General features: G+C 37.1%; 1 protein-coding gene across 16 annotated transcripts in view; it reads left to right on the top strand.

Annotated features, from left to right (window-relative positions):
• The first annotated feature begins 969 nt into the window (after positions 1-969).
• Positions 970-25,122, top strand: part of TRPC1 (transient receptor potential cation channel subfamily C member 1) — an 88,426-nt gene continuing 64,273 nt past the window's right edge. For 3 of the 16 annotated variants that reach the window (XR_016232051.1, XM_089330267.1, XM_089330268.1), the window contains exons 1-4: positions 1,310-1,613; positions 11,327-11,481; positions 18,218-18,319; positions 22,361-22,563. Coding sequence is in view for 13 of the 16 variants with exons in the window: in XM_089330267.1 (XP_089186393.1) it covers positions 1,442-1,613; positions 11,327-11,481; positions 18,218-18,319; positions 22,361-22,563 (632 nt within the window). In the remaining 3 variants the exon portion in view is untranslated. 16 annotated transcript variants of the gene reach the window in all.

Below are 25,122 nucleotides of genomic sequence, written 5' to 3'. Positions count from 1 at the left end.
TTCTAGTCCCGGTCGGGGCACCGGATTCTGTCCCGGTTGCCCCTCTTCCAGGCCAGCTCTCTGCTGTGGCCAGCGAGTGCAGTGGAGGATGGCCCAAGTGCTTGGGCCCTGCACCCCATGGGAGACCAGGAGAAGCACCTGGCTCCTGCCATTAGATCAGCACGGTGCGCTGGCAGCAGCGGCCATTGGAGGGTGAACCAACGGCAAAGGAAGACCTTTCTCTCTGTCTCTCTCTCTTCCTGTCCACTCTGCCTGTTAAAAAAAAATTATTTAAGGAAGTAGCAGTTGGTGTCAATCAGCTCTTGCCTAAATAAAAGATCCAATTTTTTTTTAAGATTATTTATTTGAAAGGTGGAATTAGAGGGAGAGGCAAAGAGAGAGATCTTCCATCCTCTGGTTCACTCCCCAGACGGCTGCAAAGGCCGGAGCTGGACCGGTCCGAAGCCAGGAGCTCCGTCCAAAGTGGGTGCAGGGGGCAAGCACTTGGGCCATTTTCCACTGCCTTCTCAGGCGCCTTAGCAGGGAACTGGATCGGAAGTGGAGCAGCCGGGACCCTAACAGGCGGCCATAGGGGATGCCAGCGCTGCCGATGATGCCAATGTCGGATCACAAACGACTTGTTTAAAAAAAACAGCCTTTAGAAACGCTGCGGCTTTCCCGCGGTACGTAATCCACCACCTCAACGTGGGGGCGAGGCAGACTGCACTGACTAAACGTCAGGTCCTCAGAGCTTCAGTTAGCAGACTGCTCCTATTAAGACGCGAGATGGCGGGCAAGTTACCTCAAACTTGGGTAACTTGGGGCTGAAGGGCTGGGGCCGGAAGCCTCCCAGCGCCCTCCGGCCGTGCGTCCTTCGAGCCCGCCCTCCACCGCAGGCCCCACCCCCGCCATAGGCTCCGCCCCCAAGCCCGCCCCTGCCGCTGGCCCCGCCCCGGTGTCGTCGCTAAAGCGGAGGGCAGGATGACGTGAGCAGAGTCGCGAACATCTCCCGGCGCAGCTGAGCCGACGGTTCCCACAGCCTCGGAGCCCAACGTGCTCAGAAGCGCCTCTCCCTCGGAGCTCTCGTCGTCCTCCCGGCCGGGCCGCCTCCTGCGCGGCCCCTGCGGCTCCTGGCACGGCCCCGCGCTCGGCTGCCGCCCTGGCGCGCTCCAGTCTGTCTTCCCCGGACGGGCGCGGACCGGCTCGGCCCGGGCGCCGGCGGCTGGGGAGGGGGCGCTGGCCTCGAGGCCGCGCATGCGCCGCCACCAACCTGGGGCTGTCCGTGGAGGGCGAGTGCTGGTTCCGAGGGGAGGCGACGCCCTTCGGGGCCAGCTGGCCGCGCGCGGAGGCGGCGGCGGGAACGACTCATCCCTTCTCCAGCCCTGGGGCGGGGTTGGGGTCGGGGTCGGGGCCGGTGGGTGCCCCGCCCCCGTCTCCGGGCCTGCCCCCTTCATGGGCTGCGATGATGGCGGCCCTGTACCCGACTACGGACCTCTCGGGCGCCTCCTCCTCCTCCCTGCCTTCCTCCCCATCCTCTTCGTCGCCGAATGAGGTGATGGCGCTGAAGGATGTGCGGGAGGTGAAGGAGGAGAACACCCTGAATGAGAAGCTTTTCTTGCTGGCGTGCGACAAGGGTGAGAGCTAGGCCCCTTTCTCCTCCTCTGGACGCCCCTGCCCTCCAGACCCTCGGTGCTCACTCTTGCCTCAGCTTACTCTGGGGGCAGTCCCGCGACCTCCCGCGCCGGCCGCCTCGCCCCCGCAGCGCCGCCCCGCAGCTCCAGTGCCCTGGAGTTTGCGGCTGGGGGTGCGCCCTCAGCGCGGCACCTGCGGCGGCGGCCTTGCCCGCGGCCGCCTCCCTGGGCTCCGCTGTCGGGATGCTGTCCCGGGGCCTGGAGCCCAGCGTTTTAGCCGCATCCCTTCTGACAACGTGAACGACCTGGTCTGCTTAGGGTCTCCGTTCTTTCCTTTTGGTGTGTTTATTGGCTAGTTTCGGACCTTGCCGTCAGAACATTCCAATGTGACCTTGCTTTAAATTCCTTGTACTTAGGGCTCTCAGCTGGCTTGAGTTTGTTAACAAGATCCCCACCTTTGGTGCATGATTTAGCTCAGGTGCACTGCCGGTACCTGTGAGTGAAGTTAAGTCTCTGAATAGCCCAGGTGAGACGCATGATAAAAAGGACTGAAGTTCTGCCTTAGATCCTAAAACTTTCCCTAAACTTCTCAGTCTTGACCACTAGTGCTTTTTTTTTTTTTTATCGTAGAGAAAAGCTTGTAGCGCTATATCCTGTAGGAGATAAAGGTAGTGAAAAAAATTATATGGCAAAAAAATTTACTTTCCTTTTTTTAAAAATTTATGCATTAAGTGTTTTTGTGGCTGTCTGTCTTTTAATGCAAGTATACTTTCTTTTTAAGATTTCTTTATTTGAAAGGCAGAGTTACAGGGAGGCAGAGAGAGAGGGGTCTTCCACAAGCTGGTTGACTCCCCAAAAAGCTGCAAGGGGCGGACCTGGGCGTACTGGAAGGAAGCCCGGAGCTTCTTCTGGGTCTCCCACGCTGGTGCAAGGGCCTAAGGACCTGGGCCATAGCAGAGAGCTGGATGGGAAGTGGAGCAGCCGGGACCCAAATGGGATGCCAGCACTGTAAGCAGCGGCTTTACTTACTATGGATGCCACAGTGCTGGCCCTAAGTATACTTTTAAGAATAGGAAATTGATTGCCCTAAGACTGCTTTAATTTCCTACAAAAAAAAAAGTACTGAAAATCTTCCATTCCTGAATTTGTGTGGCTTGCTAGTCAGTGGCCATGTTCACTTGGGAAAACTGTTAGAACCATGCAAATTTTCAAAACATAAAAGGCCAGTTGCACAATGTAAAGATTAGTCAAAGAGTATTTTTTGTCCATATTTTAAGTTTTGAATGAATGATAGTCTCCCTAATCTCTCTTAGTGCTTTTGACGTAGGATTTTATTTACAGAAATTTTTGAAACCACATTGACATATTAACAAGGTCCACTTGTGTCTGTTGTCAGACACGTTCTTATATAACAGTATTAGATAATATTGTGAAAGCAGGTCCGCTGTAGGCACAATTTTGAGTAGTCTTGGAAATGTAAAGAAATTGTAATGTTTCAAAAATTAGAATCTATAGGCTAAATAAAATTACTCTGTATTGTTGGAGTGACTTCTGTGATTCTCTGCCCTCAAAAATTCTCTTGACGTGAAGGGGAAAGATTGTGTTATGATGAGTAAGTGGCTGTTGCATTTGCCTCTCCCTCTCTCTGCTGTGATTACTTTAGGCAAAGTATTGCAAGAAAGGGAACATGATATATTTCTATCAAACTGAAGACAGAAAATTGTCCCAATGAAATGGAGTTGGTACTTGTGTGGTGTATATATTTAGGACTGTTGCATGGTGTCTCCAAGAAAAGAGTTTTAATTTATGATTGTATTATAGTCTGTCTGGTAGTATCAATTGAAACAGCCTGATACTCTGTTAGTTTCTTATTTTATGGCATCATTTAGATCTTTAGAAAGATTTGACTCTTAGGAGTGCCTTGGAAACTACTTGCTTTTCCCAGTACATAAGTTGAAATTTTTAAAAATTAATGAGATAAAATAGGTATTTTGTGTGTTTCAGGTATATTGAAACAAGTTCTTGAGTTAGATTTAGAAAAATGGCATATTTATTACATACACTTATGGTGCAAATTTACAATTAAAATAAGTCTTAGAGGATTCTTTGTTTACATGTTTGTATTAACTAATATTGTTTAACCTTTTTAGTGTGTGCTTTTTAGTGTTACTTAAAGCAAATCTAAAAGTGAACAGTTTCCTGAAGTAGGTATAGCTCCTTCTATTACATTGGAGCCTTCTTCAGACCAAATGACAAACATTTACTCAAACAGCTATTGAGGTAGAGTGCCCATGCTTTGCATAGATGACTGCATGTGATCCTTACAACTAACTTTTCCTCCCTCCCTCCCTTCCTCCCTCTCTCCCTCTCTCTCCTCTCTCTCTCTTTCCTCTCTCTCTTTATCTCAGTGTTCTATTGATTTGATCTAATCTATCTCCAGTGTTCTATATGCAAATGATTGAAAATCCTTTGTGTCAGAAAATACACATCCATGTTTGTACTTTTTGGTTGGAAATTAAAATTATTTTCCATGTACGTTTAATTATTTATTGAGTGGCATTTTGACAGAGAGGGTAAGAGAGAGACACATCTTTCATCCCATGGTCCATTCCCTAGTTTCTGCAATTCAATCTGGGTCTGCCATGTGGGTGACAAGGTCCCAAAGTCTTCCTGGGCGTATTAGCAGGAAGCTACATTGGAAGCAGAGTAGCACTCTGATAATAGGATGCAGGATTAAACCACATTAACCAACTGGTGGCTTAACCTGCTGTGCCACAATATCCTTAAATTTGCTTTTTATTACATTTATCCAATAAAGGTAGAAAACATGGTGTTAAAGTAGCACCAGAGAAAATCATCTCTAGACCATTTATGATGTTTTAGAGCATCTTTCCATTTAGCAGTATTGCTGTATGTATGTGAAGCATTGATAACATGTTCCACTTACTGAGAACTTGGGAATTCCTAAAGCAGAAATTGTGGTTATGTGCATGTTAGTAGAAAAATTATGGTGTGTACTGGCTGACTTTCATGTGGATGAGTTCCATCTAAACAACTTCTGATCTGAGTAGTGGACACTTAGTAATGGCTATTATTGATCTTCAGAGTGGGTCAGGGTGATTTCAAGGTAACGCTGGATCCTTTGTATAAAATTTAGAAGAAAAATTTTGCTAGTTCATATTCTAGTGTTAAAAACTTAAACCTAGTGACTCCCACCCCAATAAAATTCTGCTCATTCTTTTTTTTTTAATTATGTATTTTCATTTTATTTGAAAGGCATTCAGGGATGGGAGAGAGAACACAACATGAGAGAGAACATGCAAGCTATTTTCTATCTGCTGGTTCACTCCTCAAATGCCTGCAACAGACTGGGCTGGGCCAGGCTGAAGCTGTGAGCCCTGAATTATAGTCTGAGTCTTCTCACATGGGTGGTGGCAGGGACCTAAGTCTTGAGGCATGGTTACTGCCTGCCAGGGTGTGTGTGATTGGAACCTGATATTAGAGGAAGAACAGGGTCTTGAGCCAGGTACTCTGATAATGAGATGCAGGCATCCTAAGAAACACTGTGCTGGATATTGCTGTTTTATATTGGCCGGGGGTACCTAATGTAGATGAGGGAGGAACCTTTCACAGAAAGGAGAGTTAGAGATGAGTACCGCAGGCAACATTGTATAGACATTTCACAAGTTGTCATTAGGCAGGACACTTAAGAACCTTGTACAGGAAAGTTTTTCAAATGACTGAAGTTTTAAAATGTACTAGCTGAGAAATGTTGTAGGGAATGAATGATTCATAGATACCTTAACAAAACATGACTTGTAAATCCCCAGACTGGTGGTGGATAATTTAACAGCCCAATCATTGAACAGCTAGTTGCCTCCAGTTCTGTAGTATTGGCATTTCTTTATAATGATACCACATATTTTTCTTTATTATTTTTACTTTGTTCTTTTCTGCAAATCAACCAAATATACTTTGAAGTCCTGAATTGTGATCAGGCCCTGGAAAAGGGCTCTATCAAGACATAACTGACTATATCCATATCTTAGCACACATCTTCATTATGGAATAAGATCCTGTCTCTTCTATGTGTATTAATTTTCACTTATTGGAAAGAGAATGTATCTTCCATCCACTGGTTTGCTGTCCAAATGCCCACAAGTCAGGGTGGGGCCATGCTGAAACCAGGAGCCAAGAACTCCATGCTGGTTTCTTACATGAGTAGCAGAAACTTAAGTACTTGAGCCATCAGAAGATACTCTTTTATACTCTACTGAGGGACAGTAAGGAAAGGTATGTTTGTGTAAAATCTGTTTGAAGCAAATATTCAATTTAACTTAAATGGCCTGTATGTGACTTGGAATATGGCATATTTCTGTTTCAAAGTCAGTCTTTTATTTGGGCAATTAAAAAAGGTAACTCAAGCCAAATTCCTGTACCTTATATATTACAACCATGGAGGAGAAGTATTAAAAGTTTAAATTTTATTATATAGATATTGTTTTAACCTAGGAAGAATTCTTGTTGCTGTATTTTAGTTGACTTGATCAAATTTAATGATATTGAGAAATCTAGCATGTAGGATTAGTAGTTTAAAAGGTAGTAAGTTCAGAAATCACCACTAAGAGGTGATAAGTAGTGACTTTTTTAAAAAATCTGTTTTTCCAAGGTAGAGAGAGACAGAGATAGAGAACTCCCATCTGTTGGTTCATTCCTCAAATGCTTTTGCATATTCACTCTTCCTAAAAATTAAGATTGCTATGTCCTTTTTGGATATAGCACATTATCTTAAATGACTTGAAAATATAAATTTCAGTGAGATGCTTAGCAACCACTGTAGCTTTCCTATAATGTCTATGGCTTTAGCTCATTCTTTTGCGTGAGTGTTAGCTGTGGCAGCATAGAACTTTCATTTTTTACTTTTTAAAAAAGATTTGTTTATTTGAAAGGCAGAGTTAGAGTGGTGGAGGCAGAGAGAGAGGTCTTCGTCTGCTAGTTCACTTCCCAAAAGGCCACAATGGTCGGAGCTGGGCCAATCTGAAACCAGGAGCCAAGAGCTTCTTCCTTGTCTCCCACGTGGGTTCAAAGACTCAACAACTTGGACCAACTTTCAGTGCTTTCCCAGGCTCATGAATAGGAAGCTGGATTGGAAGTGGAGCAGCTGGAACTTGAACCAGTGCCCATATGGAATTCTGGCACTGCAGGTGGCAGCTTTACTTACTACGCCACAGAACCGGCCCCAGAACATTTTATTTTTTTATTCGAGAGAGAGAAAGGTCTTCCTTCTTTTGGTTCATCCCCCAATTGGCCACTACGGCTGGAGCTGTGCCAATCCGAAGCCAGGAGCCAGGTGCTTCCTCCTGGTCTCCCATGCGGATGCAGGGGCCCAAGCACTTGGGCCATCGTCCACTGCCCTCCCAGGCCACAGCAGAGAGCTGGACTGGAAGAGGAGCAACCGGGACTAGAACCTGGGGTGCCAGCTCTGTGGGCGGAGGATTAGCCAAGTGAGCCACGGTGCTGGCCTATTTTTTTTTTTTTTTTAATATTTATTTACTTGAAAGAGTTACAGAGAGTCAAAAGCAGAAAGAGAATGAGAGAAAGGGAGGGAGGGAGGAAGGGAGAGAGAGAGAGAGGGAAGTCTTCCAACCACTGATTCACTCCCCAAATGTCCACAATGCCAGAGCTGAGCCGATCTGGAGCCAGGAGCCAGGAGCCTCTTCTGGGTCTCTCACATGGGTGCAGGGAACCAAGCACTTGGGCCATCTTCTGCTTTCCCAGGCTATAGCAGAGAGCTGAATGGGAAGTGGAGCAGCCAGGACTGGAACTGGTGCCCATATGGATGGTGGCATTGCAGATTGGAGCTTTAACCCATGGTGCTGTGGCATAGTGTGTAAAGCCACTGCCTGCAGCGCCAGCCCCAGAGCTTTTTATTTTTAGGGCTTAAACTTATTTAGTTTTGATTTTTAAAGATTTTTTTGTTGTATAACTCTGATTGCAATGGAAATATTCAAAAGTTTAAATCTGGAGTTATCTGATTTTTGCAATGCAGTTTTTAGCAATCTGAACTTTTAACATATATTACAATAAGTTCTGTTTACCTTTACCTGAAATTTTAAAAATTTTATAAAAATTTATTTGTATAGTTCTTTGTAGTTCAATACCTGAAATTTTTGCATTAAAACACCTAAAAGTGAGAACTAAAATATAACAAATATCTATAAGAATATCTGTGCTTTCAGGAAAGTAAGGGGAACTCTTGGGATCCAAAGTGAAGAAAAGCCTGAAAAACAGGAGTATGTGAGCTGGCACTATGGCTGTTCCATGGAAACTTGGGAGTACTGCTTGTGTAGGCATGATATAAGGCCTTGAGTCAGCACCAAGTGGAGTTGGAGCCAATATCTATATGTGTAACAAGGATCCTTAGGGATTTCATCTTCAGCAAAGGAGTAGATCAGGAAAAGAACCCATCCACTAGAAGAGGGAGACTTCAAAGAAGCTTGTTTTACTCTGGATTGCATGTAATTAGAAATCCTTACTTTCATGTAACCATGATTTTGGGGCTGCTTTTGTTTTTCAGGGCTTATTTATTTGAAAGGTAGAGTTAGAGAATGGGACAGACAGACAGCTTCCATCTGCTAGTTCACTCTTCAAATGACCACAACGACCAGGGCTGGGCCAGGCCAAAGCCAGGATCCTGGAACGCTATCTGGGTCTCCCCTGTTGGTGGGAGGGGCCCATGTGCTTGGGCCATCGTCTGCTGTCCCAGGTGCATTAGCAGGCAGATGGATAGGAATTGAAAGAAGCTGGGAATAGAACCAGTGCTCATGTGGGGTGCTGGCATTACAGGTAGTGCCTTAACCTTTCATGCCACAACACAAGCCCCTTGTGTTGGCTGTTGTTAGCTTGGGATTCAAATTAACACTACCTATAGATTATTTAATTACCATATGGAGACCATAAAATAATTATGCTTTAAGGAACTAAAGTCTTAAAATATGAAAATGAAAGATAAAATTTAGAAGAAAATTCAATGTAATATATAAATATATACTTTAGTTTTTATAAATCAATAAATGAGTTAATTAACAGGGCATTAAAGGAGAAATAAGTGATTGGAACAAAATTCTGAAGAAATCACCCTAAGTCCAGGAAAAGAGAAAAATTCAGAAATTTTGGGAGACACAGAAGTTGGAATGAGATGGTATAACAAAACTGTTTTAATAGAAGTTCTGATAGGAGAAAAAAACAATACAGTGTGAAGCAATATTTGAAGATACTGTGGCTGGAAATATTGAGAATTAATGAAGGGAAAAATCCTTATTTAGAAAGTCTAGTGAGTCCCAAAGAGGATAAGGGTCCTCAGCTAGACACATCATAACAAATTATAGCAGTTTTTATGGGTAGCATTCTCCTAAGATATTAAGCTAGATTTATTTGAAGTCACGTTTTAGATGTTATTTCCCAAGAATACTGATAAATTTTCACTGGTCTATATCTTTGATCACTGTTGGTTCAACTTATGGCTAAGAGCATCTCTTTGTAAAGTATCTGATGTTTTTGCCATGGGGCATTGGTGTCTAAAAACTAGTATTTCTATAGGAAAAATACATTTTTTTGTGATTAGTTTTATTGGAGAAACTAAGGAAGCTGCTGTGGAAAACAGTGTGGCGATTTCTTTAAAAACTAGAAATAGCCCTGCCATATGGTCCAGCAATCCCACTACTGGGAATATATCCAAAAGACATGAACATGTTGTATCAAAGAGATACCTGCACCACCATATTGATAGCAGCACTGTTTACAGTATCAAAATTTGGAATCAACCTAGGTGTCCATCATCAGATGAATGGATAAAGAAAATGTATATACACTCAATGGACTATTATTCAGCTATAAAAAATGTCATTCTACCATTTGCAGCAAAATGGATGCAACTCGAGGACATGTTGAGTGAATAAGTCACAGAAAAGACTTACCACTTGTTCTCCCTTATATGTGGGAGCTAACATTAAAAAAGAAATGCCTGTGTGAATCTATTCTTGCAAACATAGTTTTATAATACTTTGTTTTAGAAAAATAAACTTCAGAAAAGGATGTCTGGAACATCAAAGGGTTAAAGAAGGTCTTTGGGAAAGCTATGCTGTGCTCCAGAATTTCAGCAAAATGCTTCTTCATATGATTATAGTTTTGAGTGAAAATCCACAGAATTTTTAAAAGAGATTTACCGGCATAAAATTATATTGCAGGAGAGAAGGGCAACACTCACCAGAGGCGGGCACCACCATTTCCCAGTTCCTTACATCAGAATTCTTCGTACACAAGAACAGTCTAAGACCGTCCTATAACTGCCTTGTGGTGTGGTCTTCAAGGGAAGAAGGGCTCTCACACATTGCATAGGAAAAGAGACCATGTGACATTTCTTTAGGGGAAGAAACAGGAACCTTGTAATCAAAGATTGGCAAACTTCAAAAAGTTACTGGGGGAAAAAGGCTACTTGAGAAGGTACTGATGACATATATTTGAAACAGATATTTGTTCAAAATCTATAAAGGAGTCCTGATCCTTGTCCAAGACATTGAAACATTAAAAATCTTAAAAACAAAACTGAGGAAGTCTACTGTCAAGAAAAATTGCCATTCAGTTTTTTAAAACGTGTAGGGGCTTTAAGGCCATTGGTTAACAATAATAGCAAATTTATTTAAAAGTTAAAAAAAAAAGTTTAATAAAATCTTTCAAAATTTTATATAGTCCAATTTTAGTATTTTTTTGTAGCATGAAGTCATTCTTTTTCTATCAAGTTTCCATTCTGATTGTTCTTTCCCTGTTTCTTAGTCTTCAAAGGTAAAACTGTATTTGCAAGTCACTTACAATGGTGTGATCATCTTATGTTTGAACTTGCTTTCTTTTTCCGTTTAATTACCATTTTTCTTTTGACTTATTCCCCATATTCCAGCACTGTCTGATTAGCAAATAAATATAGTGTGCCCTTGATGAAATTGCTTATTGCCATAATTATCTTCATTTTCCCACACGGACGAATGTTTTGTGGTGGGGTACAGCTTTATAAGACAGTCTGCCTGCTTCTGACAGGTCAAGCAATAATCCTAGGCCTGCCCTAGAGTTTCCTGAACAGTGTGTGTCCTGATCATTTACCCCAAATAGGTTGTTGATGAAGTTGATAATAATGATGTATTTGTTGGAGAGTGGAGAGGAGAGAGAATTTTTGGGTATCCTTCCCTCATACTAGATGTATTCACAAATTCACAATCCACTGCTCTTCCAACATATATTTTCTCTTATAAAGCTGCTCTATATTATCCTGTACTTGGTACTAGATCTCATTTTTAACCATTATGTTATATGAGTAAATGTGTATATATATTTGAGATACAGAATTTAATTCCATTAAGCTTCTCCTATTTTTTCTAGCTTTTGATCTGTGCTTTTGGACATACTTTTATTAAATTGTTTTAAATATCTTCTACAAGTTTTTCTCCTTGTAATCATCCATTTCTATTTGCTTTTTGTGTTTTCAGCTGATAACATTTTATCAAGATAGAAGCTGCAAGGAAATGTTCACATTTTCAGTGCATATTTCCATATACAAGATGAGTTTAGGCTTTTAATCTTTTATTCAACAAACTAAGTTTTACTTTACAGTCATTCTTATGTAATATGTCATGGATATTAAATTATGTTTGTATATTGTTATTTAGGTGACTATTATATGGTTAAAAAGATTTTGGAGGAAAACAGTTCAGGTGACTTGAACATAAATTGCGTAGATGTGCTTGGGAGAAATGCTGTTACCATAACTATTGAAAACGAAAACTTGGATATACTGCAGCTTCTTTTGGACTACGGTTGTCAGGTACAAGGCAAGATAATTTTATCCACTAGCTTCTAAGAAATGTTAGATATGTCATGTTTTCTTCCATCCAGTTTACTTTTTTATTTTTTTGCCTTTCTCTCTATTTAACCTTTTATTTGATTATAAGCCACCAAAGTTTTAAAGGCCAGCCGAAAAAAAAATCTTTTTAAAAAAATTATAATAATTTGAATTGATTAATTTTTCATTCAACTGTTACTTTTTTTTAATCTGGTAATGTTATGATTTATTAAAGATAACTTTATTATCTATATTATTTATGTTATATACCTAAAAGTAGTACAAATATTCTGGAACTGTCAGGGGAACAGATTTTTCCTGGGCCTGTGTTATTTATAGGCATGTGTACAATATCTTGACTTACAAAACAATTTTCAGTTTGACTTTGGTTTTCTTCCAAGTTCTATTAAATTTTCGTCTTCATTTGAAATTGAATGTTTACTTATGTCTAAAGACGAATGATTTTTTTAACTGGAAAAGACAGACCTTTCTGTTTATCTTATCAACTCAGATAGAAAAGCAGGCATGCATGTACATCTTGAAAGAATTTAGTAATAATATTGTTTTGTTTCTTTTTTGGTTTGCTTATGATGGGACTTCTAGGTCATGAATTCTGGCTCATTTTTTTCCCCTTAATGAGGTATATAATTTTAAGTGGCATCAGGAAGCACTCACAGCAGATTTTGTGAATATAAGTGGGTAGTTCTATATAGATTTCTAATATGAGTATATGTATTACAGCATATGATATTGTCTCACATATATAAGTATACTTAAAGTTAAGAGAGAATGCTTATCTAGCAACTTCAGCTACCCAGAACACAACTAGGAACTGAAAAATAAAAGATACCTGTAATAGTCAAGGTAGCTGCCGAGCTTTCCAAATTAAGTGTATGAATTTTAGTTCTAGGAGTACTTCCGGAGCTTTACTTCAGAGTATTTTTTTCTCATTTTAGGTTCCATCATAATAAACTTAATTAGTTTTCTAATCTGTAGAGAATTAGAGGGGCAACAGGAGGAGCTCTGGAGCTGCAGTAAAAGAAAATGAGACATGGTACCTAGGGCAATATTTAATAAAGAAGTCAATCACATTACACTTCTAATCATCTCTGAGGGAGCTATATATTAGAATGGTAATTAAGGTTTATAACAATGGGCCAGAATCTGTAAGGAAAAGTTAAATTATATTCAGTACTTACTGTTTTAGAAGAAAGAATATATGAAGGTTCTTTAAAAAGTTTGTGAAAAATGGAAAAGATGTATATTTTGGTGTAAAAATTTTGAAAACAATGCATGAGGGTCTTCAAAAAGGTTTAAGAAAAATATGTATTATGAAAACTATACATAGATTACAAAAAGTTTTGCACCAAAATAAGCTTATTTTTTATTTCAATTTTCCATGAACTTTTTGAAATACTTTAGTGCACGTGTATGTGTGTGTGTGTGTGTTCAGAAAGCAGACTATTTCAGTCAAAATAATTTAAAATTTAAACACTTAAAGGCATAAGCTTCAGTTACCTCAAAAATAAGGTTGTAAAGAAATTCAGTTTCTGATGATTCTGGATAAAAGAGGTATTATGGGAGAATAATTTTGTGTGTTTACACATATGGTTGTATGTACATGATAGTTCTGCGGTATATATGTTTTTTTTTCACTTTCTTAATTATATTTGAATATCACAATCAACCTATATAGATGTTAGCATTTTATCGGTCAGAAAACTGAGGCTCATAGACTTTAATTATTGCCCAAGGTTCTAAAATTAGTAAGAAGAAAGCTAAGATTTGAACTTAATCTTCTGACTGCAAATCCCATGCTCTTTCCAGCTCACTGTGTTCTGTTTGAATTGTTTATTTATATCTTATTCTATCAGTCAACAAATATCAAAGGCCTTTGGTTGGGTGTGATTGTGAAAATAAGTAAAACATGTGTTCTGCATGAAAGGATCTTAAAATGAATTGGGTAAATAAAGTACATATGAATTCAAGTCAGTTCACTAATACAAAGGTGTACTTGCTGAATGTAAGGTGGTAATAATGCTTGACCCTTGTATATTGCTTTGCAGTTACTTTGTGCTTTCATATGTTTTGTCTTGCATTATATTATGTCGATGATTTTGAACCAGACAAGTTTGCCAGGGTAATTGAGAATGGAGAAATTTTTGGTTTCAATTTGGCGAGTAGGGAGCAGTTACTGCTGGTATTGAGTGAGTAGAGGTGAGGGATATTGCTGAATATCCTACAGTATACAAGACAGCTACCACACAGCAAGAAAAAGAAAAAAAATCTGACCCACAATGTCAGTAGTGCCAGTTTTGAGAAACCCTATATTGTACTTAAGACTTTGTGGTTCAATATAAATGTTTTATGAGTGTTATCGAATTATAGAAAAACAGCATGATCATTGTGGAGCTATAAAAAATTTTATTGGAAGAATGTCAGTTGAGCTTAGCTTGAAATATTAATCATTTCTAATATTTATGGTGCCAGGAACCTTAAATATATTCACTTGCTTAATCCTTAAGAGTCCTGTGGGGTAGATATTATTATCCACATTTTATAGAGGAGACGACTCGGATACAGAAAGGTTAAATAGCTTTCCCAAAGTGACTCCATAAATAGCATACCTAGAATTTGAACCCAAGTTCTGGCTCCAGAGTTTGTGTACCTGTTACCCTAATGTACTCTCAAAAATGTGTAGATAGGTTAGGAGCAGGAGTTGCTGAGAAGGATGTAAACAAAGGCACAGAAAATGTATGTTTTTGAGACAGTGAATTGAAACCTTTTTAAGGGATATATTTGAGTAGTGGCAATTATTAGGAAAAATAGCTAACACAGTTAACTGATGAAAAGGGCTTTGAAGGCCAGGCTTAGGAATTTGGTTTTATATAATAGATAGGTATCATTAAATACCTTTTGAGAAATGAGGTGATACTTGTCGAATATATTTTAGAAAGATATATCTGGAGGCTGAATTCAGTAAAAATGGGGATGGCTCTAGCATGTATGAGTAGCTTTTGTAGTAATCCAGATATGAACTAGAAAAGTGGCTATGAAAAGAATAGTGTCTCTAAGGAGGGAAAAACAGCTTATGTAAAATGTTATGAAGGAAGAATTGACCAATCTTGGTGAATATTTAAATCTGGAGGGGAGAATTGAGAAAGAGTCCAAGGTGTTTCAGAAATCTTAAGCTTGGGTAACCGGGAGAAGGATGAAAGAAAGACAGCATTCGACAGAGAAGTCAAGCTTCGTGCGAAGGATATCTTGTTGACTGGGGGTATCCAGCAGTCCCCAACAGTCAGTGACTCATGAAGACTTCATTTCTAGGGAGAGGTGAGGCTAAAGACCACAGTAGACAAGAATATGTGGGATGAAGAGCGATGTCCCGAGAGTGGGTGAAGTCACAGAGAAGAGCAGAGGGCTGGTGCAGAGTACTTCTCAGGAAGCACCTGCATTTAATAAAGGGCATTCAAAGGAGAAGGTCTCATTAAAGGAGGTAGAAAGCGGATGGCTGAAGAAGTCAGAGGCCTTTGGGGTGTTGAAGCATTGTGAAAACCACAGGAATAGTTTTAATATGTTGCTTAGAAATCAATAGAAAACTGACGCTAAAAAGTCCATTGGATTTTGAAAGCATGGCACCAGTAAAATTAGAGAAATGATACACATTGATTTGAGAAGTTTGACGTAGTGAAAGGAAGAAAAAAACTTGAATACTAAGAGAAAGATCAGATCAAGTCAAGGTAGCCAAGAGTAAGGAATCAGGATTTAAAGTTCTGGGAGCGAAGATTGTTATTTCTGTGAATGAGGGACTGGGGTCTTGAAGATTAGGTAGCTTTAGATAGAATACTAAGCATTAAATAAAGTACTAAGAAAATTAGATTTGGAATGGAAATAAGTAGCCTCTTACTCCGAGCTTAGAGGAAAGAGTATGGGAATTGTTGAAAAGATGAATTCTGAAGTGAGAAGAAAGATAGTGTCCTTAGAAATATGAGTATGTGTCTTAAAGAGATTTTAACAAGAAGTGGTCAAATATATGAGAAATTAGGAAACAAAACTAGTGAGGACATTGTGTATATCTTTATATATTCTTAAAATAATTTGCAACATTTTTCCTTCAGCACTGCTATCGATATATTAGACATCATTTGTGTAGAATAAGGCAATGGTAACTCCTTGCTTATATGATGTTTTTATATAAATGAATATTTTTGTAGCTGAAGCTTATCCTTTTAAGCATTGAAAGATTTAATATAAATCTTTCTTTATTCTTTGCTAAGTTTTGTGTCTGAATATAATTTAACTTTACCATCATAAGTTGGAATCATTGAGAATGTAATCATTTTACTTCGTTTCATGTGGTCTGAAACTGTTAACGTGTTTGTCGTTACGTTAAATGGCTTCAGACTGCTGTGTTTTGACAGTGATTTTTGTAATACTGGTATTTTATATTTTCAGTGGTCAACTTTTAGCAATTTTTTTCCTTTTCCCTACTTTGTTGGTTTTAATCTAGCTGTTCCTTTATTCAGTACAGATCTGAAAGATACTTGAGAAAGTCAGATATTCATCATTTATAGACAACTCAGTATAATCGATTCTGAAGTGGTGGGAACAAATTGATATACTACTTAATCATAGACTGAAACCATCATCAAAACCAATGATAGTAGTTAGTACTCTTAAATATTTATTAATCTGGGCTGGTTTCTTTTGGGAAATAATTCCCATGATGTTAGCTTGTGAATATATATATATTCTTTTTTTTTTTTTCTTAAGGTTGCCATTGTATCCATAGCTATGTTTCAAGTGGCTGAAGGCCACTTGGCATTCGATCTTGAGAACAAAGGCACCACTATATCTAGCTTTATGGGTTAAAATTAAAAATTGTAAATGAAATATTTAGTAGTAATGGATATAGAACTCTTTTTATTCATTTGCTTCATCAGAGTATGCTAAAAACTGAAAAGAAATGTTTGCAAAGCAGGGAAATAATAATGCTAGGAAGCTACAGTGCAGTGAACACTAAAAAAGTTTTAAGGAATAGAACAATGGTTTAAATTTCCCATCTGCACGGGAGTTTTTCCTATAGGAAAAAAATAGATGATTCCTAACGGTTGAATGAGGACTCCAAATCTCTTTTGGGGTGCTTAGTCTTGTTTTTAGACATCCAGATAAACTCTATAGTTTTTATTCCTATTTTTATTTTTAACATTTATTTTAGAGACGAAGATGGACAGTTAGACATTTATATAGAGTTCTCATTTGCTGGCCTCCAAAATTCCCTAATGATCAGGACTGAGCCATGTTGAAGCTGGAAGCTAGGAACCCAATCCAGTTCTCCCATGTGGGTGGCAGAGACTCAATTACTTGAGCCATTACTGCTGACTCCCAGGGTCTGTATTATCAGGAAAGTGGAAGCAGGAGACAGAGCTGGGTATAAAAAGCAGGTACTTCTGTATGGAACCCAGGTGTCCCAACCAGTGTCTTAACTGCTAGATCAAACACCTGCCCCGTTCTATTTTTAACATCCAGATAAAATGGATGAAAACTTTATCATTTTCAGTTACTAAGAATATTAAAGATCTGAATAGTTTCATTCCCAAGAGCAGGAACATTGGTTGATTTAAATAGTAAAGATTATAATAGTTAAAAATGTACAGTTTGAAAATAATCAGAACTTTTTTTTACATTAATCAATATTCAGTGATTTCCTCTGTCTTTATGGTTTTCCTTAAAAAACAAAGAACCCCACAAAACTCCAAAACCTAATGTCTTGGTGGCCAGTCAAACTGTAGGCTTTGTTTCAGAAAGTAGAAAAGTCTGCATTTTCTCTGAGTTTTTTAACTTTCCCTCCTGATGGAATATGAATTGGCATACAAGTGTACTTCAAAAGATTCATGGAAAACATGGAATAAAAAACTTATTTTGGTGCAAGATATTTTGAAATTCATGTATATTGAGTCTTCAAAAAGTTTGTAGCAAATGTGTATTATGTAAAAACTATGCATGGAATTCAAAATTCTTTTGACTCAATTCCGTTTTTCATGGACTTTTAAAAGTACCCTTGTAGAACTATAAAGTTACTTCTCCTTCCTGCCTCTGCAAACAGGTAGCCTAATTCATTCTGGCTTATACTTGACAAGATTGCTAATATTAATGTCCAATTTGTACCATTTTAGTCAGCCATGTGTATTTCAAAGATTAGAGCAGAATACTCTCCCCTTTATATATTTTTCCATTCTCCTCTATTGGTTTGGTTGGATCAGTGATGATTATTTTATTAGAATATAATCCTTGTAGGAATAGTTCTGGCATTTTTTTTGTTGTTGATTTAAAACATTAAGTTTTTTGGTCCACAATTCAAGAGTAAAGATTTTGAAAAAAAAAAAAAATCAGCATTATATATTGCATGGATCAGCACTGTTCCACTAATAATCCCTTGTATCAAGCATTCATTATTTTACCAGCTCATGCATTGGAATCAGGACAGAAACATGTAGTGTGGTACACAGAAGTATTGCTGAGGCAAGCAAGCAATGTGCTACTTGTACAGTCTGAATTCCTGGAAATTCAGTATTGCTGTATATATACATATATATATATATGTATGTATACAGTTTAAATTTTTAAAGATAGAATAATTTATGAGTTAGTAAAAATAAATACTCATAGTTTACCTTTTTATATTCAATTTTCATTTTTAACTTTTTTTTTTTTAAAGTCCGCAGATGCACTTTTGGTGGCAATCGACTCTGAAGTAGTGGGAGCTGTTGATATACTACTTAATCATCGACCAAAACCATCATCAAGACCAACTATAGTAGTTAGTACTCTTAAATATTTATTAACGTGGATTTTTAAACCAAAATAGATCTTTTTGCCCGTTGCCATTTTTCCTTCCCCAAATTTATTTTGTTTTTTTTTTTTTACAAATCGATTTTTTTCTTTTTGTAAATTAGTAAAGTAAGTAGACACTTGCAAGAATAATTAGTTTTATTTTCAGAAACCTTTTTAAAATAAATTGACATTTCCTTAATTTTGTTGGCCTGGACCAGTATTTTGATTTGGTATAATCTGCAGATAATGTTAACTTATAAATTAATTTCCAGATAGACTTAAGAATTAAATATAAATGATGAAGCCATAAAAACTGGAAGAAAATGTAGATGAATTTTAACTGGGAGTAGAAGGACTTTTTAAGCATAAAAACAGTAGACAAAAATCACAGTGACATAGTCTTTGGCTGTTTTGAAAGTTAAATTTCTGAATTTTAAGTATCAGGCAAAATTAGGAAAACTGATGGGTAACTGGCAATGCATACTTTTCAGCTTAGAAGAATAGATGAAAAACATGAAAATTGTTATAAAAGAACATTAAAAATCTGAGAAAATATAAATTATTAAATCTTGTTGATAATCACATACAAGATGGTAATTTTTGCTTGTCCAATTAGCAGATACTTTTAAAAAATAATAATCACTGATAGCAAGAGAATAGCAGAGTCATATACTGCTGGTGGGGCGGATACTTTGAAAAGCATTTTGGCTGGATGTTTCATAAATAAGAAAGGTGTTCCTCCTGTTGTTTAACTTAGTTCTTTTACCTCTGAGAACCTCTCAAGGAAGTGATCAGAAATGTGAACAAAGAAGTCAACTGCAATCTTATTTGTAGCAGTCAAAGAAAAGCAAAAACCCATGAGACACAATCTAAACATCCCAGATTAGATAGGAAATAGAGATAATTACATAGATGCACAATGGGATGTTATGCAGTTATTAAAATGATTTTTTAAAGAATATTTATGGAAAAATATACTGAAAAACAGGGTTAGTAAATTGTACATATGATTGGATCCAAGGTTAAAAATATGCATAGAAAAACTGTTGTATGGAAAAATGGCAAAATGTTCCCTAACAATGGTCATCTCATACCGATTGACCAAATTAAGAGTGTTTTCATTCTTATTTTTTATTTTTCTTTATTACTTTTGTAGTTAGGAAGATAGTCACTAATAATTAAATACTAATTAGAAATAGTTGTTATCAAAGGTGTAGTGAAACCAGTGATTTAACTCTGAGTATAAGCTTATTATACTCAAAAAAAATAATACTTTTAGCAAGAATTATAAATTAGTGGCAGGCTGCCTGATGGGATCTGAGAACTAAGAGAGGTTCTGTTAAATTGCTGTACATTAAATGAAAAAGTTTACTTTCATTTAGACTATTACAAAAGCATGACCTTGTCCAGAAGATTTGTTTAAGTGGTGGTAGAAAAAAAAATAGGAATAAAGAAAAAAGGACCAAGAATGTGGTTCTATTTAATAGATCAGATATATCTAGTGTCTTATTTAATTTTCCACCATTTATTGTGCAGTTACTATTCTGTTTTGGTATACTTCTTCTACTTTCTTTTAGCCCATTTCATCTTCGTAGGGGAGGTTGAAATACAGTGTGTTGGCTTTTGGAATCACTAACTCTTATTCATCACCATTACTAGTACCAGTTAAATGTTAACAGTTGGAAGGCCTTGGCCGTTCTCACCTGTTCAGTAAAAAAACGCTTTCTACTCTATTTCTAACAAACAAAGATTATTCAGCCTTTATTTCAATACTTCTAATGACAGCAAGATCACATTTTAATGGTCCTGTTATTTCTAAACAGGCATTATTACACTTGATCTTAGCTAAAAGGCCAAGAAGCAATCTTTAAACAGGCATTATTAAACATTGTTGTATATTTTACACTTTCAATGAATTCATTCTATACTTTTGCCATATCAAAATTGCCTTTTTGATAATTGACTTTCAAGTACAGGTTTTTTATTTGCTAGTTCACAGATTATATTATAAACAATGAAATTGTGAATTTTAATCTTATGCATGTTTAATATTGTTTTTCATGCAGTTAATGAAACAGAGCCATTTTTCTCCCAAAGAACTATCTATAGTTTTCTTTATAACTAGTAATACAATAATAAGAGGGAAAGGGGCTAAATTTTTAAATAAATTCATTAATTTGAAGCCTGCAATAAATGGAAAATATATAGTATATAAAGAAACTTCATAAAAAGGAGGGGAAAAGTTATATCAGAAAATAACAAAATTTACCAATAGAGCACAATAAATTAAAATTTCATGGATATTTCTCATAAACTAGGAGTGCCCAGTGCTGGTGAGTAAAGCTTTAGTATAAAATGAGTGTATTCTTAAATTATTGATAATATAAACTGTTAAAAGTGCTTTGACATTCTGTATCAAGAGCTTCAAAACTGTTCATTGCCTATAATTCTACTTCAGTGGCAGGGGAAGGTCTGTGTTAATGAAATAATTAAAATTTGTGAAAAGCTGTTTTTTTTTTTTTTTAGTATGTTTGTAGTAGTGTTACTCCAGTTAGTAGAATAAGATATCCTGAACACAGACTCTATGAAATTATTTAGATTGTATGCAAAATTCTGTGCATGAATTTTTTTCCCCTGAAGATCTTAGGCTCTGCCTTTATAAAATTATAAAAAGGGTCTTTGATCTTCAAAATACTAAGAACCATTGTTTTTATCTTTGGTGCTTAGCATATCTACTATTTATGCAAAAGATTTTCTTAAAAGGGTGTGTGGTAGAGAAAAGACTAGAAGGAAAAACTGTACTGTAAAATGTTCTGCGAAAGGAATATTAGTATTTTTATTCTTTCTGCTTTTCTATATCTTTCAGATATTTTGTAATAAGTGTACACTGCTTTTACAATGTTAATAAAAAATTAACCAAAAATGAGAACTTGATGAGCTTACACTGTAGAGTCAAACAATTCTCAGGGAAACCTCTGAGAAAAAAAGTGAGAAGAATTGGAAAGAATATGCAGTAGTCATAAAATAGTCAGCTTTTAAATTTAATCCTGATTCCTTAATTACTACTGTTTTCTTCCTCATTTCATGCCATTGCCAGGCCCTGGGCCCCTGTAGTGAGAGGAGCTCAGGCTCCCAAGTAGTACAGCCTGGATTTAATCAGTACCCTGCCACTCTGTTATGTGGCTTGGGCACATTAACTTCTCTGAGCCTCAGTTTCTTCATGCGGATTATAATGCTCTGTTTTGCAGGTGGGAACTAAATGAGGTGATAAATGTAAAGTGCTTAACAGTTTCAAGACTCATTAAATAGTAGCTATATTTGTTAGTGTTTTTATGCATTTATAATAGAAAGTGTTACAGGGGAGGATTGGGCATGTGTAGATAATTATATGAGGGTCTTCAGAAAGTTTGTGGAAAATGCTTATGAAAAAAGTTAATGTATGAATTTGATATTTTTTGCACCAAAATAAACTTATACTTTAATTCTGTTTTCCAGGAACTTTTTGAAGCACCCTCATAAAATGAAGAGTGCTTCCTACTTACTTACCCCTTTCAGTTAGCTTCATTGCTATTCACGTGACAAAGTTTGCCATAGAGGTGGATTTTAAAAGTTTTTCTCGTACAGTTATACTCTGCTTGCTTTTAATATTTATGTTTTTCCATTACATTCTTTTTCTGAAAACCTTGTTCTTTATACTGTCGTACATGTTTCTATAATCTTGTGTAAATTAGACATTTTTTTCTAAGGTATTTCTCTTGGTAGTCTCACTTCTCCTTTGTTAGGAAAAACAGAACTCTAGTTAAATAAATATTAACTATTGAAAATTTTGTGTTATGATTATATTGTAATTTATTAATCAGAGTTAAGCTTTAAGGTCTCAAAAAATTTAGTTGAAGTAAATTATCATATTTCTTCAAAAACTTCTTAAGTTCTTTGTGCTTTCCTAGTTTTTTTCATTTCATTCACCAATAAATATATTTCTTGAAGTCACAAATTATGTTTGGAAATTTATATAAATATTTTTCAGAAACTCATGGAACGGATTCAGAATCCTGAGTATTCAACAACTATGGATGTTGCACCTGTTATTTTAGCTGCTCATCGTAACAACTATGAAATTCTTACAATGCTCTTAAAACAGGATGTATCTCTACCAAAGCCCCATGCAGTTGGCTGTGAATGTACATTGTGTTCTGCAAAAAACAAAAAGGATAGCCTCCGGCATTCCAGGTTAGAAAATTAAAATTTTGATAAATAAATAAGTGATGTAGTAAGGTCTATGTCAATTGTGTCAATTTTTTAAATCTTTTTTTCCAGTCACTTTTAAGACATGATGCTGTGGTGACTTGAATTGAAAATTTCCATCTCCTTTGCTTATACAATGACTTCTGAATTTTTCAGAAATGTTTACCAAATGCTACATAATTCAGAAAAATCCATCAAATTGTGAATGAAGTTTACCCATACTCCTGCTGTTGGGGGTACTATTTACTCTTTAGAGGCTGAGTTTATTAATACAAGAGAATTTCCAAGTGTAGAAGTTGCTTTCTTATAAAGAAATCAGGACTACCTTGTAACTATGACTTGTTATGTCTCCTGCGAACTCCCCCACAAATATTCAAGTCATTATTTCTTTCTGTTTACTATCTCTTACCATTTCCTCAGTTGAAAATGATAAGAACAACTGAGGAGTAATTGATCAAGAAAGTACCCCATCTTTTACAGACTGAGCAAGATCATATACATGGGCTTGTTGTACAGAGGTATGGTTTTTGGCTAGACTTGAAAATCTAATTTTCAGCAGAAACCATTGCTGTGGTTTGGATTTGGCTAGCCCCCACCAAAACTCATGTTGAAAATTGATTTCCAGTGTGATTGGTGCTGGGAGGTGGGGTCTTTGTGTGATTGGTACTAAGAGGTGATTAGGTCATGGGGGCACCACTGGATTGATGCCTTTTTTGAGAGATGGAGTAGTTCTTTGCAGACAGGATTAACTCTTTCGATTAGTTCCTTTGAGAACTGGCTTATAAATAAAGCCCTTGGTCTCTTTCTTACACATGCTCTTTCCTGCCATAAGACCCTCACTGGAAGTCAAGCAGATACCAGCCCATACACACACATACATGTATATATATAAACATATATATGTGAATGCTGATTAAGTATATCTGAAATAGTATCAAGTTTAATATCTGCTGTAGGAAATGTGACTGGAAGTCCAGGCAGGACACTGACAAGCTACTTTAAGTTAAGGATTATTGTATAATATATGCATTAAACTTTAAAGCTGAGAACCATCCTTCTCACTGCTTCCTTCCCTTAGGAATAGCCCTTTGGTGTATTAAAGGAGCTATGGTTTAGTATGAGTAAGAATTAAAAGGTAAAGTATTTTAGGCAGAAAGTATAGCATGTGGTTTTATTTTATTTGGAACTTGCAAATTGTTTGGAATATTTGCAGAAGAGTGAGAACAGTTGGCAGTGGATCCTGACCAAAATAATTTCCAGGAATTGCTAAGTAGAACTGCAGAAGAAAAGGAGGCTAACAAAATGAGTAAAAAGAAATAAGGCTTCTGGGAAGTTGAATAGCCAATGAGTTGGCAATAAGAGAGTGAGACAATTTGTATTTATAAGATACGGGTTTTTAAATTTTAGAGATGGTGTCATTCCAGGTGATGATAATGTCTAAAGGCAATATTTTCACCTAGTGTAGAGATGGATAGTGGATTGTGCTGGTTTTGAAAAACATTTTCAGTAATATAATTACTGTGGTTTATTTTTAGTTTCAATATTTGATGTACTTTGAAATTTCAAATAACTTTAAAGAATCTTTTATCAAAAATTTTTAGACCTGAGAATCATTGCATTTGGAAGAGATAGCAAAGTAATGAACAGTGAACTACCAGTTAAATTTAATTTACAGGAGCGCTTTGTTTAACGTGTAAAGTATATTTTTCATTGCATTGAATGCTGGTAACCCCAATGTACATTCAGCTTTACTCATATTATTACCCACTTCACTGCTGAAGGTAAATGAGTTTGCAGAGCTTGACTAGGTAGCTACAAGGGGTCGGTATTGGCAAAGTGAACTTCGAGGGTAAGGTGATCTTAGGAATTCTGGCATAGTGGCAAGAAAATTATTTGAAAGGGAGACTGCTCAGTGTCTCTGTCCTCAGTAAATATACAAGAGGGATATTGAGGTAGATAAATGGCAGAGATGATGTTGAGCGGGTATTGGAATAACTGAATGCTTTGAACCTCCAAAAAGGTGATTTTGGTATATGGAAGAATGAATAACTGCCTATAATATTTAGTTATTAATGTCATGATGCTTCCTTATTCCCAGAATCTCTAAATGAAAATATTGTTTGTTTTTATAAAATCATAAATGGATTATATACACAGTTGGATTGCATACCCATAACTGGATTATACAATAATTAGATTTAAAATTTTCTTTCAAAGACAACAAGAAATCTTTGCACACTTGCCTAATGTATATGGGAACTTCATTTCCATTATTTTTTCTTTTCTAAGAATTTTTAATTATTAGAGGTGGGGGGAAGAGAGAGTGAGATATTCTATCTGCTACTTCGCTCCCCAAATACAGTGCTTAGGGCTGGAGCCTGGAGCTAGGAGCCAGGAAAACAATCCAGGCCTCCCACATAGGTGGCAGGAACCCAATTACTTAAGCTAGCACTGCTGCCTTCCAGGTTCTGCATTGACTGGAAGAATTAGGAGCCAGAGCTGGGAATCAAACACAGATACCCTGATGTACATGTCCCAAGTAAA

This window comes from Oryctolagus cuniculus, chromosome 4 (assembly GCF_051225735.1).
Source record: "Oryctolagus cuniculus isolate XC-2025 breed Fujian yellow rabbit chromosome 4, ASM5122573v1, whole genome shotgun sequence".
In the NCBI taxonomy this organism is placed as follows: domain Eukaryota; kingdom Metazoa; phylum Chordata; class Mammalia; order Lagomorpha; family Leporidae; genus Oryctolagus; species Oryctolagus cuniculus.
This window is presented reverse-complemented; position numbering and strand designations above follow the sequence as displayed.